The 14,103-nt window shown below is 36.4% G+C and overlaps 1 protein-coding gene across 1 annotated transcript; it reads left to right on the plus strand.

The window, feature by feature from the left end:
- The first annotated feature begins 2,123 nt into the window (after window positions 1-2,123).
- LOC120627569 (glucose dehydrogenase [FAD, quinone]-like) lies at window positions 2,124-5,275 on the plus strand. The gene is made up of 3 exons (XM_039895572.1): window positions 2,124-2,256; window positions 3,123-3,256; window positions 3,538-5,275. Exons 1-3 carry the CDS (start codon window positions 2,124-2,126, stop codon window positions 5,059-5,061), a joined length of 1,791 nt encoding a protein of 596 aa, XP_039751506.1. The 3' UTR covers window positions 5,062-5,275.
- Window positions 5,276-14,103: the final 8,828 nt, after the last annotated feature.

Here is a 14,103-nt window from a genome sequence, read left to right on the forward strand (position 1 = left end):
TCGCCATGGTCCCACAACAATGTATACATTTTTATGAACCGGGCTAGATTTTGCTTTATTTTATTTAAACAATAAACTTACATCATAAATTTTTAATTTAAGTCTCATAATATATAAAATCATTTATTTCTCTCCGTATTCATTCTCTTCTATTCTCTTCTCGAGCGGGTGAAGATCATTATCTAACCCATGTACACCCAACAATAGAATATCATCATAGTAAACAAAAGCTGTTTTTGACTGTTGCTGCTGCTGTTCAAAAATAGGAGTGCTCCGATCGTCACCAAACTTTACAGGATTACTCGCCAGGTCAATACGTAGATTGCCTGAAAGTTTCATTGAAATCGGGCCAGCCGTTTCGGAGCCTATACGGAACATACCCACAGACTTTCTCTTTTATATATATAGATAGATGTACGCCATCCAAAGTGCCAACTATGGGCCTTTGACTTTAACTTTAGTTTTTGCCACGAGTATTGAAGTTTGTATGGGAAAATTTACTTTTTGCAACGAGTTCTTTTTTTTTACTTTAATAAAATAATCCAAACTGCTATTACGCTTACTTGCGTCCTCCAAAATGACATTGACCACTGTTAGAAAAAAATGTTAATCTCACGAAAATCAAAGCTATTATATTATAAATTCAGCTAATGTATATGTATGTTATAGCACGTAGGTCGAATTTTTCTATTACATAATGGGTTATTACTTAATTAAATCGTTTAAAATACTAAATTTAAATAATTAACAATAATTAATGTCTTTAATGTTTTTAATTAATGTTTTGGGACCGTGGGGTCCGGAGGCAAGAGCCCTTTTCAAAGAATTATCGAAAAGGGTTATCGAGTCTACCGGTGATCCTAGAGCGGGCAGTTACCTTGGCCAACGAATTAGTTTGGCCATCCAGAGGGGAAATGCTGCCAGCATCTTAGGAACTGTGCCTCGCTGCGGTGGTTTCGAGGACGTTTTAGATTTTATTTAGTTTTTAAATAGTTTATTTTAGGTTATAGTTATGTATTAATGTCTTTTAATTAATTTTAATGCAATTAGTATTCAAATTTTACTTTTTTTAGTAATGTCTCTAAAAAAGCGCCGATAGCCTAGTGGTTATGGGTTCTGGACTCCTTTGCGGGGGACCGAGTTCGATACTCGGCACACACTGTTAATTTTGTCATGTGTAACTACCTACGTATTAAAATATCACTCGCTGTAACGGTTAAGGAAATCGACGTGAGGAAATGCATGTTTGAGAGTTCTCCATAACATTCTCGAAAGCGTGTAAAGTCTACCAATCTGAAGTTGGCAAGCGTGGTGGACTACGGCGTAAATCCTGATATCCTAAACTGAGAGGAAAACCGAAGCAATGTCTTAATGCTTGCCTCAGTTCTCTATTCTCAACGTCACTAGCCTCCTAAAGTCCCACTGCTGGGTACGGACCTTTTGGGTCATATAAATACTATGGGCCCACAACGCTACTATCTTGCGGGTTGGCGGGCATTGACGTTTATGATGACATGTTGAATGTTGATAGTACACGTTCTCCCCCTAATCTGAATCGCACCTAATCGGTATCCTAAAAGGTTGCTCCGGTTGCTCGGTATCCTAAGATATTGCATGCAGTTTCACCCACCAAAAGAATTACTTATTGTAGTAGTAATATATAGTTCAATTATTAAAATTCACTTCAGTTTTTTTCAAGAAGGGGAGTAGATAAAATTGTTATTTACACCTTGCAGATTTGAGTGGTTTTCGCGGATTATAGAAAATTAAGCTTTATATCAATCACATTACTGCATAATACTCTACAAACACACTTCTTTATACGGATCGATGATTTCGAAATAGACGAATAATTATTATTTTACCAAAAACCTTTTTACTATATTTACAACCCTGCAAGCTACCTGGATTCTAGAATCATCTGGCCGCTATACGCATTAGACGATTTTATTTAAAAAAAACCACCGAAATTGAAGGCGTTTTCGTCTCGACTTCTGTACCTAAATACGCCCGTTTTAGGGTACAACAATGAACCTTTATAGCGTCGTGTTGAAATTTGCTTAGTGCTAATGACAAAAACACTCAATTTTCTTACTCTAAGTATTCTTTAACTGATATACAGGATGTGGTTTCTATGGGCATACATTCAAGTGAAAATACTCGCACCGCTACTCGCAGTTATCCAAATACTAATAGTTTCTACATCATCACTGTTCCTTAACAACGAGCACTATCCCAATCAAGCAAAAGTCTATGGTAAGAACTTTTTTTTTTTCGATAGCAGAAGTCATCATCATCATCTGCTTTTGTGCCATCAGTTTCTGTACACCCACACCCCACCTGTCACTCATTATATCCTCTGCAGTATGATTGCCTGGTAGAGATTGCTTTCTAGCGATACGGACGGCAATAGATTCCTTTTGAAATATACTTATGTATCCCTCAACATTATTCTGTAACTCGGTTACACGCATATCTGCTAAGTAGGTACTAACAGTATACCAGCTACCATCTTAAACTGCCTCATCATACCCCCAGGTGACAGTGCAGTCAAGGACTAGCTTGCAGTCCAAGAAAAGCCTATTAACATCCTCTCTGCCGCCTGACTCCTCATCATCATTATGTCAATTCATTACCGGCCAACTACAGGGCACTGGTCTCCTCTCACAATGAGAAGGAGTAAAAGCCGTTGTCCACTTCACTGACCCAGTGCGGATTGGTGGACTCCACACCTTTAAGAACGTTACGGAAAACTCTCAGGCATGCAAGTTACCTCGAAATGATTTCCTCCACCGTTGAAGCAAGTATTATTTTAATTGCTTAAAACGCATATAACTTAGAAAGGTTAGAGGTGCGTGCTGGTATTCGAACTAGGCATCCCGAAAGTGAAGTCCGAGTCCTACCCACTGGGTTATCACCACTTCACGCGGCTTTTATATAGGTATTTAGAAAACAGAAAACCCATAGGAATCAGTTTCTGTTTTAGTATTTTTTATAGCACTACAAAATTTTATACAATTTTGAAGCCATAAAAATATTTGTGATTGATTGAAATGAGGGATCATCCCACGCACTGAGCCCTAAGATACGGAGTTAACATAAATTCCAAACTTTTCCTTCAGATGGTGAAAGCTTTGACTTCATCGTCATCGGCGGTGGCTCAGCTGGCTGCGTCGTCGCCAATCGGCTCACTGAAGTCGGCAACTGGACGGTGCTACTCGTTGAGGCTGGAGATGACCCTCCATATGTCTCTGAAGTAAGCGCTGTTTGAATACATATGGTGTGTTTTCTCCATATCATCATATCAACTCATTACCGGTACTACAAATCACGGGACCCCCAGTGAGGTTTGAGACGCCTGTGAAAACATAGTGGAGAACTCTTTGGCATGCCGGTTTCCCCACGAGGTTTTCCTTCACGAAGGAAGCAAGAGATATTTAAATTGCTTAAAATAAATAAATTAATAGTCATAAGCCGTGGCGAATGTACTTGATTAAGTTTGCCCCGTCCCTAAAGAGGTGTTAAACGCGTTTTCAGATTCCTGCCATATCCATATTACTGGGCGCGTCATTTCCAGACTGGAATCACTACACGGTGAAGGATGGCGTAACAGCTGGGGGCCACGACACGGGAACCATCCACCAAACAATGGGGAAGATGCTAGGTGGCTCCAGCAACATCAACTACATGTTCTACGTGAGAGGAAATAAGGCTGATTACGATGAATGGGCAGCCATGGGAAATAGAGGGTGGGACTGGGATTCTGTCCTGCCATATTTTAAAAAGACCCAACGTTTACGCAGCGACCTGATTTCCAGAAGCCAATCTTTCTCGTTACACGGAAGTGAAGGCTACCTCGGGGTTACAAGCGTACGAGATAAGCAAACAAAAAAATATTTTGACGCATTCAAGGAAATGGGTCATGACATTTTAGATGACATAAATGGTTTCGAGCAGCTAGGATATTCCGTTCCGAGTTACACCTTAGACAAGCTACGACAGAGTGCTGGATTTGCATTCATTACACCGATAAAAGATAGGCCAAATTTATTTATACTTAAGAATACGTTAGCAAGAAAAGTTATTTTTGACGGCAAGAGAGCTGTAGCAGTAGAAATTCAAGAATCGAAGGGTGTTATAAAAACCTTAAAGGCTACAAAGGAAATTATACTCTCAGCTGGAGCGGTGAACAGCCCTCAGTTATTGATGCTATCAGGCATTGGACCAAAAGATCATTTAGAAGAAATGGGTGTTAATACATTGTTTAATTCCCCAGACGTTGGGACTAACCTTCAAGATCACATCGTTGTACCAGTAGTATTAACAGGGGAAAGTTCGACAACACTGCCCATCTTGGATGATCTGAAACTGTTAAATAACTTGGACAGATTCCCCGCATCAACAATCATGGGACATGTTGCGTTGGAAAAGAATCAGAGTTTTCCCGACTACCAAGTCACCGCGTTTCCGTTAAAAAGAGGAACACTTTTGGCGACACTTATGTGCTCCAATGTATTCAATTGGAACGACCAAATATGCATTGCAATGGCTGATTCAACGAAACAAGATACCTTATTCGCATTAGTCACATTGTTACACCCCAAATCCAGGGGTAAGATTCGTTTAAAGAGCATAAATCCAAAGGACAACCCTCGAGTATACGCTGATCACCTTTCCAATAAAGGTGATGTGAAAAAATTTGCACAATGCCTTTTAGACTACACGAGTGTGGTAAATGCGAAATCTTTTATGAAGGTTAAGTCGAAAATAGTTGATTTGAAAGTTAAACAATGTAACCGTAAACCATTCGCGAGTACAAAATACTGGGAGTGCTATGCTTTGAACTTGCTGGCGTCACAATACCACGTATCTGGAACTTGTGCAATGGGTACAGATGGAGTTGTAGATAAACGATTAAGGGTAAGAGGCGTTAAAGGTCTTAGGGTAGTAGATGCGAGCGTAATGCCAAAAATTGTAAGCGGAAATACATACGCTGTTGTTCTAATGATTGCGGAAAAAGCGTCTGATATGATAAAATCTGATAACGGTGTCAGCGCTTGATGCAATAAGAAGTTGTTGTTTTCAATTAAAACTGCCCAAAAAACTTGTAGGTTATAAACAAGATTGAGTTTGCTAAGCCACGTAAACATGTTTTGATAACCTGAGAATTTCCTTTTCTGAGATATTTAAGGTTCAAACGTTGTATTTTACAGAACCTACTTACTGAGCACTCATTAAAACTCTTCAAACACTTCCCGTGTGGGTAAGACGTCGAAATTTGGCGGGATGACAAAAAGGTTTCTAGAGCTAGCGTGCGCTTCGAAAATCTTGACTGCAATCACTCCAGGTGGTAAATGATGATGTAGTTCAAGATGGTAGAGGGCGTACCTGTTAGTGAATATGGCATATCTATACCTACTCAGGTTAGGTACTTAAGGGTAAGCTCGTTTTCTACGCGAAATCGTGCTAATAAGAAGAATATACCAAATGAATAATTAAATCCTAATACGCAAATAAGTGGCAATGAATATATTTCTATGACAATATTGTATTATTGAGTTATTTCGAAGTCATTAACAGTAAATTTCTATTCTACTTCCTACTAATATTATAAACTCATTGTCCTAAGTTTCTACAAGAACAGTACTTCCTTTGACAATCCCATCGTTCGCATGTGCCGCCTTTATAATATTTTAGTATGAAGTATCACTATTAAATTATATAAAATACTAGCTGACCCGCGCAACTTCGTCTGCACCAAATCAGTTATGACAGGTTTTAATATCTTAAAAAACCTTAAAAACGACTTGCAGCGCCATCTACAAAGTTCAGTTTTATTTTCAAACTATATTCATCCATACATCCATCCTCGCAAACCTTCGCATTTATAATATTAGTAGGATGATACACATGCATTCGTTCGCTCTCCCATATGCCTTGCGACTTGCTGTTATCTGTGAAGAGTTATGTCATTTATCTCCGACAAAAGCTATCAGATCTTAATTAAAATTAGACAATACATGCTTGATAGTATACACTTTCAAATACAAAAAGAATTATTCAAATCGGTTAAAATTTGATTGATAAAAAATTTCATCCCATTTCCCGTCGGAAATTTATAGTTTATCGGGATAAAAAGTATTCTATATGTTGACCCTGAATATCAGCTACAACTATACAAAATTTTATATAAATCCGTTCAGTAGTTTTCACGTGATGCCCGGACGGACAGACAGACAGACAAAAACTAAATAAAAATCTGTTTTGGACTCAGTATTCATTATAAAGCAAGCCCCGAACAAAAATTTAAAAAAATATTAAATGTACAGAAATCTTCCAGTTACAGTTTTATTATAAGTAGGTATAGATATAGATATAGATAGTTTATTATTTAAGTGTTACTTTTTTTATTCAACTTTAATTTTATTTATATTAATTCCAAGTTGTGTACACATACTTTGGGTTGTAGCTTAGACCAAAACTTGTTATTATTTATGTCTAGATCTACCTTTAGTTACCTAAAAACAATAAAAAATAAATGCGAAAATGTGTTTGTCTGTGTAACTTGACTATAGCCCTAACTGAACAACTAATCGACTTGGTTTTTTCTCATAAGATTAGTTGGCGTAGAGTAACATAGAAGACGTGAAAAATAAGAACGTGGGTAAGCAGTAACGGCATTCTGAAGGCTTTTACTGCTACTGAATCTTCAATTTACAAGCTATATACTTATTAAACTTCATGTAAGGGCTGCCTAGAGGCAGAAATTCTAATTTGTATCTATATTATATATTTAACATATATATCTTTATATATATATATTTCTTGTGTGCGTGTGTATGGCACTCCTCTTAGACGGCTGGACCGATTTGAATGAATTCTTTGGTATGCGTTTGGGTGGCCCCTGGATGGTTTAGATTCACAAATCAGCCCGACAGATGGCGCTGGGTCAGCTAGTATATGTATATATCACTTATCTTATATGTATACATATACTCATGTAAATTTTTGATTTAGTTTTTGATTATTACTGTATTTTAATTACTCTGTTATATAATATTGTAGATGGGTCAAAGTTACCAAATAACTAAATAAATAAATAGGTTACTTTTTATCTTACCACAATATTTGTAAAAATCTGTAATAAGCGCGGGCAGCAGCTAGTTTGATACATTTTTAACTGTCCATGATGCAGTTACCTATGTTAAACCTCATGAGCTTGGAGTGTGCGACCATATTTGGACCATATTATTTATTATTCAAAAGGTCGCGCACCATATATGTTCATGATATATCTATGCGGTGATAATGAAAGAGGACTTTTTGACCTTTGTTTTTAACTGTGTTTCTGAGTCCCGCATCTGCAAGTCTTTCAGTTTCCGGTTTCCGAAAAAAATAGTAAGAAACCTAGATAGAGCCAGAGTTTATACTTGTCTTAACCTCGGCTCTAGCAAACGGTCTTTTCATTAACACTTATATCTATACTGAGAATAAAGCTAGTTTGTTTTATTTGCTCTTATTTGTTTTAATGCTCTAATATCTGCTTCTTAAGCCAATGCACGCCTTCACCTAAATGTTATCTTAACGAAATTTAATACGGGAAATATAGTTCAACGGGTACATGCCTACCACGATAATATTTTGGGATTTGGCGATATTTCAAACCAGTTGCATTTCTTAAACATACTTAGTTCGAAGTGTACATACCACGATAATATATTGGGATTCGTCGATATTACGACCCAGTTGCATGGATCGTGGTCCTGTCGTGACCATGTGTGTCGTGTTGATTAGCCACTAAAATCCTAGTTTAAAATCTTTAGTATGAAAAAGTATCGATTTACTTGCTTGCTTGAAGACACGTATAACAATACTTAGGTATTTATATTTAAAAGCGGAAAATAGATAGTATAGTATGTATGAACAATATATATTATATATAATAATTATTTAGTATAAGAATTTATACCATGTATGTAGTTTAGTTTGCAATATTTTTATGTAGGTAGAAATTTTTATTGCCGCACCAACTCGTTCCTTACAAAAACTACTATCGCCAAAGGTTGCCTAGCGATTTTGCTTGCGATGTTGCTTATCGCTTTAGCGATAAGACCGCCTTTGCACACCTAAACTAGTTTTTTTTTTTTTTTTGTTATTTTTGTAAATGTGTTTCTTTGTATTTTGTTTTTGTGTGTGCAATAAAGAATTTAATAATAATAATAATAATAATAGATAAGTAATGTTTGGAAAGTCAAAAAAACACATACATATTTAGATATTTTACTTCATACAATCAACCACAGGATTTATTAAATTCTTATTCCTATAATTTACAATCACCATTTATATAAACATAAATGTAAAATGAACCACTGTATTTCTGTTGTGTATCTTTCCGAACCGATGCTAACCACGATCTGTCTATATCTGGGAAATATATGCTTTAAGTTGGTAGCTTCTTGTTTTGCCTACACGACATAATGCAAAAAAAAAAAAAAGGTAACTTCAATTCTTAATGGAAAAATAAAATAGGTAGCGGTTAGTGTAGGTACACCAAGGTTACGAGTAGTAGAAGCGTAGCTTTTTCTGACGGAGCTCGACCGGGGAAATGCTACTGCTATTGGTGCGTTCCGGTATGAAGGACGTTGTTACCGGCAAGAGTTTACCTCTACACCTTACCTCACCTCTTCGAGCACGGCTAGCATGGACAGAAGACAATTATATGGGATAAAAAATATCTGCAATGGTGGAAATAATATCCAAATAAAAGTGTGATTATAAACGGGAGTAAACTTCTCTTATTCCGTGTTGCCGTGCTATAGAACATAAACCTGGGTATATAATTTTTGTCAATGGACAGCACTTTGCAGGACCAGTTTCTTGCATGTCCTGCGAAGTGTTGCTCTGTCGTCAAGTTGGCCATCTGAATGGTCCGTCAGCTATTCTATTAATAAACCTATCAACCTTAACATCACGAACGTTTTATATGAAGCAGTTAAGCTACACCGAGGCACCGGGTACGGACGAGACACGGAACCAAAACCGATGCGCTTTGTCAGTCAACCTGAGGCTTGCGTTTTAAGCCCTTTGAGCCTTTCATTTACTCGCTCGGTCGTACACGACGCCTGGGCTTCATATAAAATATCGTCTTTCGCAGACGATATTTTATAGTGCTTATAAACTGGGCCTATTTGAAATAAATAAATTAACCCTATCGTTTATTAAATAGGTCCAGTTTATAAGCAGTTTTGGAACGTCAAGTCAGTCTGTTTGTAGTGACTCTACCACTATACGCTTTTATAACGTGATTTCGAAGGTAATTTTGGACGCACCAATGCAGAAGTTTAAACATTGTGTTAAAACAAACTTATTAGACGTTACTATACAATTGATTACTTTCACAATGACAAGATTACTTGGAAGCGATCAGTTCCGCTCCGTTTCCGCAAGATAGAAAATTAATTGTAAGATATCGATGTTGAAAATGGAGAATCTTGGCAACTTCTCTGTGGAATCTGCCTTCTAAACCGATGTTAGACTACAAACAGACAACCTTCAAATTTCAACAGTACTTATGAGGTAGGCCTACTTGAATTACCTAAACAAATTTTGAATTTTTCGTGAAGTTTTGGGTCCGTGTCTCGTCAGTACCTCGTACGAGGCACGGTCCTTTCCTGCCGCGGTATAGCATAAATACTCCGTAAATAAAAACTTAAATAGCGTAATTTGAATATCAGCTTGGAGAATTTACTTAGCAGACTCTCAGTTAATTCTCTGAGACGATGAACTCTCGATATAATTAAAGTTTATTTTTCACTGGCCAGCAATAAAAAAAATGGCCAACTTGGGAGACTTTTGGTTAGTTCTCGTATTATTTATTATTATTGTAGTGGATACAACAATGTACAGTTGCTATGGCGCTTACACGTAAGTTATATAGCATAAACAACATTATATACAAAATATAAACTTAACAGATAAACGAAAACTTAAAATTCATAATACGTTGTGAGTTCGCAACATTACTTAAGCAAAGGTCAATAAAAAAAGAAGACTTTGCTACTACTCTGGAGTAATATTTATTTGCGATTGGAATTATGTTCTGGAACCTGTAAAGAGCTGATAAAAGTTTTACTAGCACAATCATACGCTGTCATGATACGCCCAAGTAACACATAAGTTGTAAACATTCAAACATCATGTCATTATGATCTTTAAGTTTTATTAACAATGTACAAAAGAGTAAGAAGACTCATGTGACTTTACACTAGCGGTTTGAGAATTCTTGTTCAGTTCTAACTTTAAAGAGACTGGACAGGAAACAGAATCTTAACACTACGATTCAAGCAAGTCTTTAACCTGACAGCTGTATAAAGCTTATTTTTAGAATCTGTAATGTTGCTGTTTAAGATGGTAGCGGGCTAACCTGTTAGGGAGCATGGTATTTATTAAACCCTTAATCGGTTTCTACGCGACATCGTACCGGAACGCTAAATCGCTTAGCGGCACGTCTTTGCCGGTAGGCAGGGCCGAAGCCTCCTACCAGACCAGACCAAAGAAAATTCAGAAATTATAAATAGGCCCCGGGAATCGAACCCGGAACGCGTGAAATAACAGCGCTCATCGCTGCGCCAGGGCGGCCTTCAACATGTTATTACAGTAACGTTACATACTCATTTAATCTGTACAATGATATATATACCAGGGCTTCCCAACTTGGGAGCCATAGAGAGTACAGAGTACATCGCGAGGCGCTCCAATTAAAAAAAAACAAGTTTTTTTTTAATAGTCTTTGTGCAGCGGTGTCACGGCTTTTAACAATAGAGAAATAATAATCTATCAAAAAGTTATTCAAATACCAATAAAATAATAATAATAAATATATAATAGGCTTGTCCCACACTTTGAAAAAGTGTGTGGAAATCGCCAAGCTCAGCCATCCCATGGTTTGTGTTGTTTTATTTTTCTTAATTCTTTGTTAAAAATTATTATGAGAATATTGGATAGAATCAGGCGTTACTTCGCGAAAATCCATGATATATTATGAAAACTACTTTTAAATATAATTAAGCTTAATTTTCATATTATGAGAATGTTTTATTTTTTGCGCCTATCTGCCTAACTAACAAGTACCTATTTTAACTAGCTAGGTTAAGACGCGGGCGCCGTGTCAAATTTTTGAACTTGTAAGTGCGGTCTTAAGGTTGAGCACCCCTGGTATATCAGAAAGTCATTCTAAAACTGATTCCTAAAGCTTAACGTATTTCTCTTGTAAAAACTTTGGTTTTGAGACTGTGAGTGTTTTTCATACTGACATTAAACAGCCTTAACGATAGAAAATAAATAAAATTAAAATGTATTTAGCTTGTATACAGCTTGTGTGTTCTATGGGCGTGATGTCGATACTTAACACGAATCAGCAAGTTCTATGTAAAGTCTTTTTTCGGTCCAATCATCCATCAAGGTAGAGCTGACAATGTTATGGATATGGATGAAAGGTAATCTGATTTAGCAAATAATACAATCTTCTTCTTTCTTTATTTTTATGGACCCGGCTTAAGATAAACGTTAACATTCTCCAATTTACAGGTTAATGATGCTTAAAATTCTATTTATTAGCTGGGCTACATCTGCAACTCGAGTGTAAATTATTATGAAAATAAAAGACGTTCACTAAAGTCTGCGTTCTCTATTCAGTACCTTCCAGTCGATCCAGAAGCTGTCCATTACGGTTCCCAGCGAGTCCCATTTAACGAAAAATGTCACTCGATTGGGTGTGACTTGTTAGGAACACACAAAATGTGTACTTTATATATGTGACACACATTTAAAGTTTCAAAATTTTTGTGCCAGTGCGCGTCATTTACTTCCAACACTTCAACACAACGCAACTTCGGTGAGTGTGCTCAGGAACTTCATAATCTTGTTCCTCCTTCCCCGTTCTAGAATAGAACAGCGAGACACCGTGAGCGGTGGCATCCTTACGTGCGTGTTGATATTCCATCAACACGCACGAAACGTTTTTATCCACGTTTTGATTACCTTCAAAGCTAGAATGAATAGGCTTTTTCTAGGCAAGCGTGCTCCAACCTAGACCTCATAATTGCTTTCTAACGGGCATGATTGCCGTCAAGCGCTGGCCTATCGTTAATATATAAAAAAAAAACTTTCGGTGAAATTTTAATGCTAAAACAGCTCAGCCCGCGCAAACCCAAGCGAAAGTATTCCGATCCCGCAGATATAATCACACTCGAGTTACTTATGCGCGAATATGTAAAGAATATAATCAGTTGGGGCGATCGAAATATAAACATTAGTCAGTCTTGGAAGACAATGAAGTTTCTTTCAAGATATTAATTTTATTATTTTATTATAGAAATAAAGTTTTTAAAGTGTCCACTCTATCCATCAAAATCATCTTCATTGACAGCCTTTTTATGTCTTATGCTGATCGCAAGACTTCTCTCTCATAGAAAAGAAATTAAGGAGTTTAGACAGTACCTGTTAGAAAAAATAACCGGGCTCTAGTTTGCTAGCGTGCCGATACTCTCAATGAGTATACAAACTAATATTATAAATGCGTAAATGCTTCTGTTTGTTTGTCCTTACTTTGTGCCCTTAATTAGTAACCAATCGACTTTTTTTTTATTTGAAAGCTGGGATAGTAACATAGGCTACTTTTTCTCCCAGGAAAACTAACGGTCCAAGCGTTTGCAATAAACTATAATCGCGGTCGGAGAGCGCGGCCAACAGCTAGTTACAAGTAATTATACCAAAGATATCATTGTAATTGTAATACATCTGAATAAAACCTTTTTTGTTTTAACACTAAATAACGTCTGAGCAAAGTCAAAGTACGCCTTACAAAACTCAGCTTCGACAGGAAATACCGTACCCAGCAGTGGGATATAAATAGACGAATATGACAATGATGATTTAATATAAGCGAGTGTAAATGTACAGGAATTAAAGAATTTTCTCATAAATAGGAAAAAAGTATATTACCCCCGAATTTAAACACAAAAACTCCCCAATGGAATATACACACTTATATGCACAATAAATACTATGTCTCACAGAGCATTCAAACTCAGGAACAGATCCCACCAATCAAAGAATCACGTATTTCTTGATCTTTATTCTATCTCTTTCCCAGGTATAGGGTGTGAAAAGGGCGGCAATACTTTTAAAACTGGACAGTCTAAAAATCGTACTGTCCTTTTCACACTGTATACCTGGGAAAGGGATAGAAAATAAATCAAGAAATGTACAGGTACGTATTAGTACGTATTATTTAAAGTTGAAATAACCTTTTTAACACATTTATGACAATCCTAATAGTAATATTACAAATGCGGTACTGCTTGTTTGTTTGTTCGTTGTTACTTTACGCCCTAACTACGCAACCAATCTACATGATTTTTGGCAAAGAATTAGTTGAAAGGGCGAAGAGAAACATCGATACTAAACAGAAATAAAGAACCGAAAACATTTCATAATTCCACTCTATTTTTTTACTACAATTTATTTTTAATAATTTTCTGAGTTTATAAATTGCTTTTATTATTCTGATTCATGGGTCCTACACGCTGCGAATCAAGGCACTGTAAGACATGTCCGTGAACACGCGCAAAGCATGAAAGAAACTTCATAAACATATTGAAGGTAAATATATAGTTTATACAAATTGCTCTAAACAACACGTTTGTACAAATTGCGACTAGATACCGGTATGGTCACAGTCAATAACGTTATCAATTAGAGAATTAGAGTTAGCTTATAACCAATATTCATATACAAGGTGATTTTTTTAAACGTTGAAGTTTAAACATATTAAAAAAGACATTCGAGCAAAAAAAAAACCGTATGACTAAAATTGATAAAATTATGATAATCTTTATGAAGCGATTTTAGAATTATTTAGTAAGCGTATTTAACAAAATCTTTATTTTGCCCAAAATCAGCAAATTTCTTTAATACTCTTTATTGCACAGCCAAAAAAAAACGGTTTAGAAAACGCGGACTTAATGCTAAAGCATTTACTATCAGCCAATCTTTGCACGTACGAGAAACACGAGTACGAATATTGCAGTATAACTGCGA

Source organism: Pararge aegeria, chromosome 11 (genome assembly GCF_905163445.1).
Source record: "Pararge aegeria chromosome 11, ilParAegt1.1, whole genome shotgun sequence".
Classification (NCBI taxonomy): domain Eukaryota; kingdom Metazoa; phylum Arthropoda; class Insecta; order Lepidoptera; family Nymphalidae; genus Pararge; species Pararge aegeria.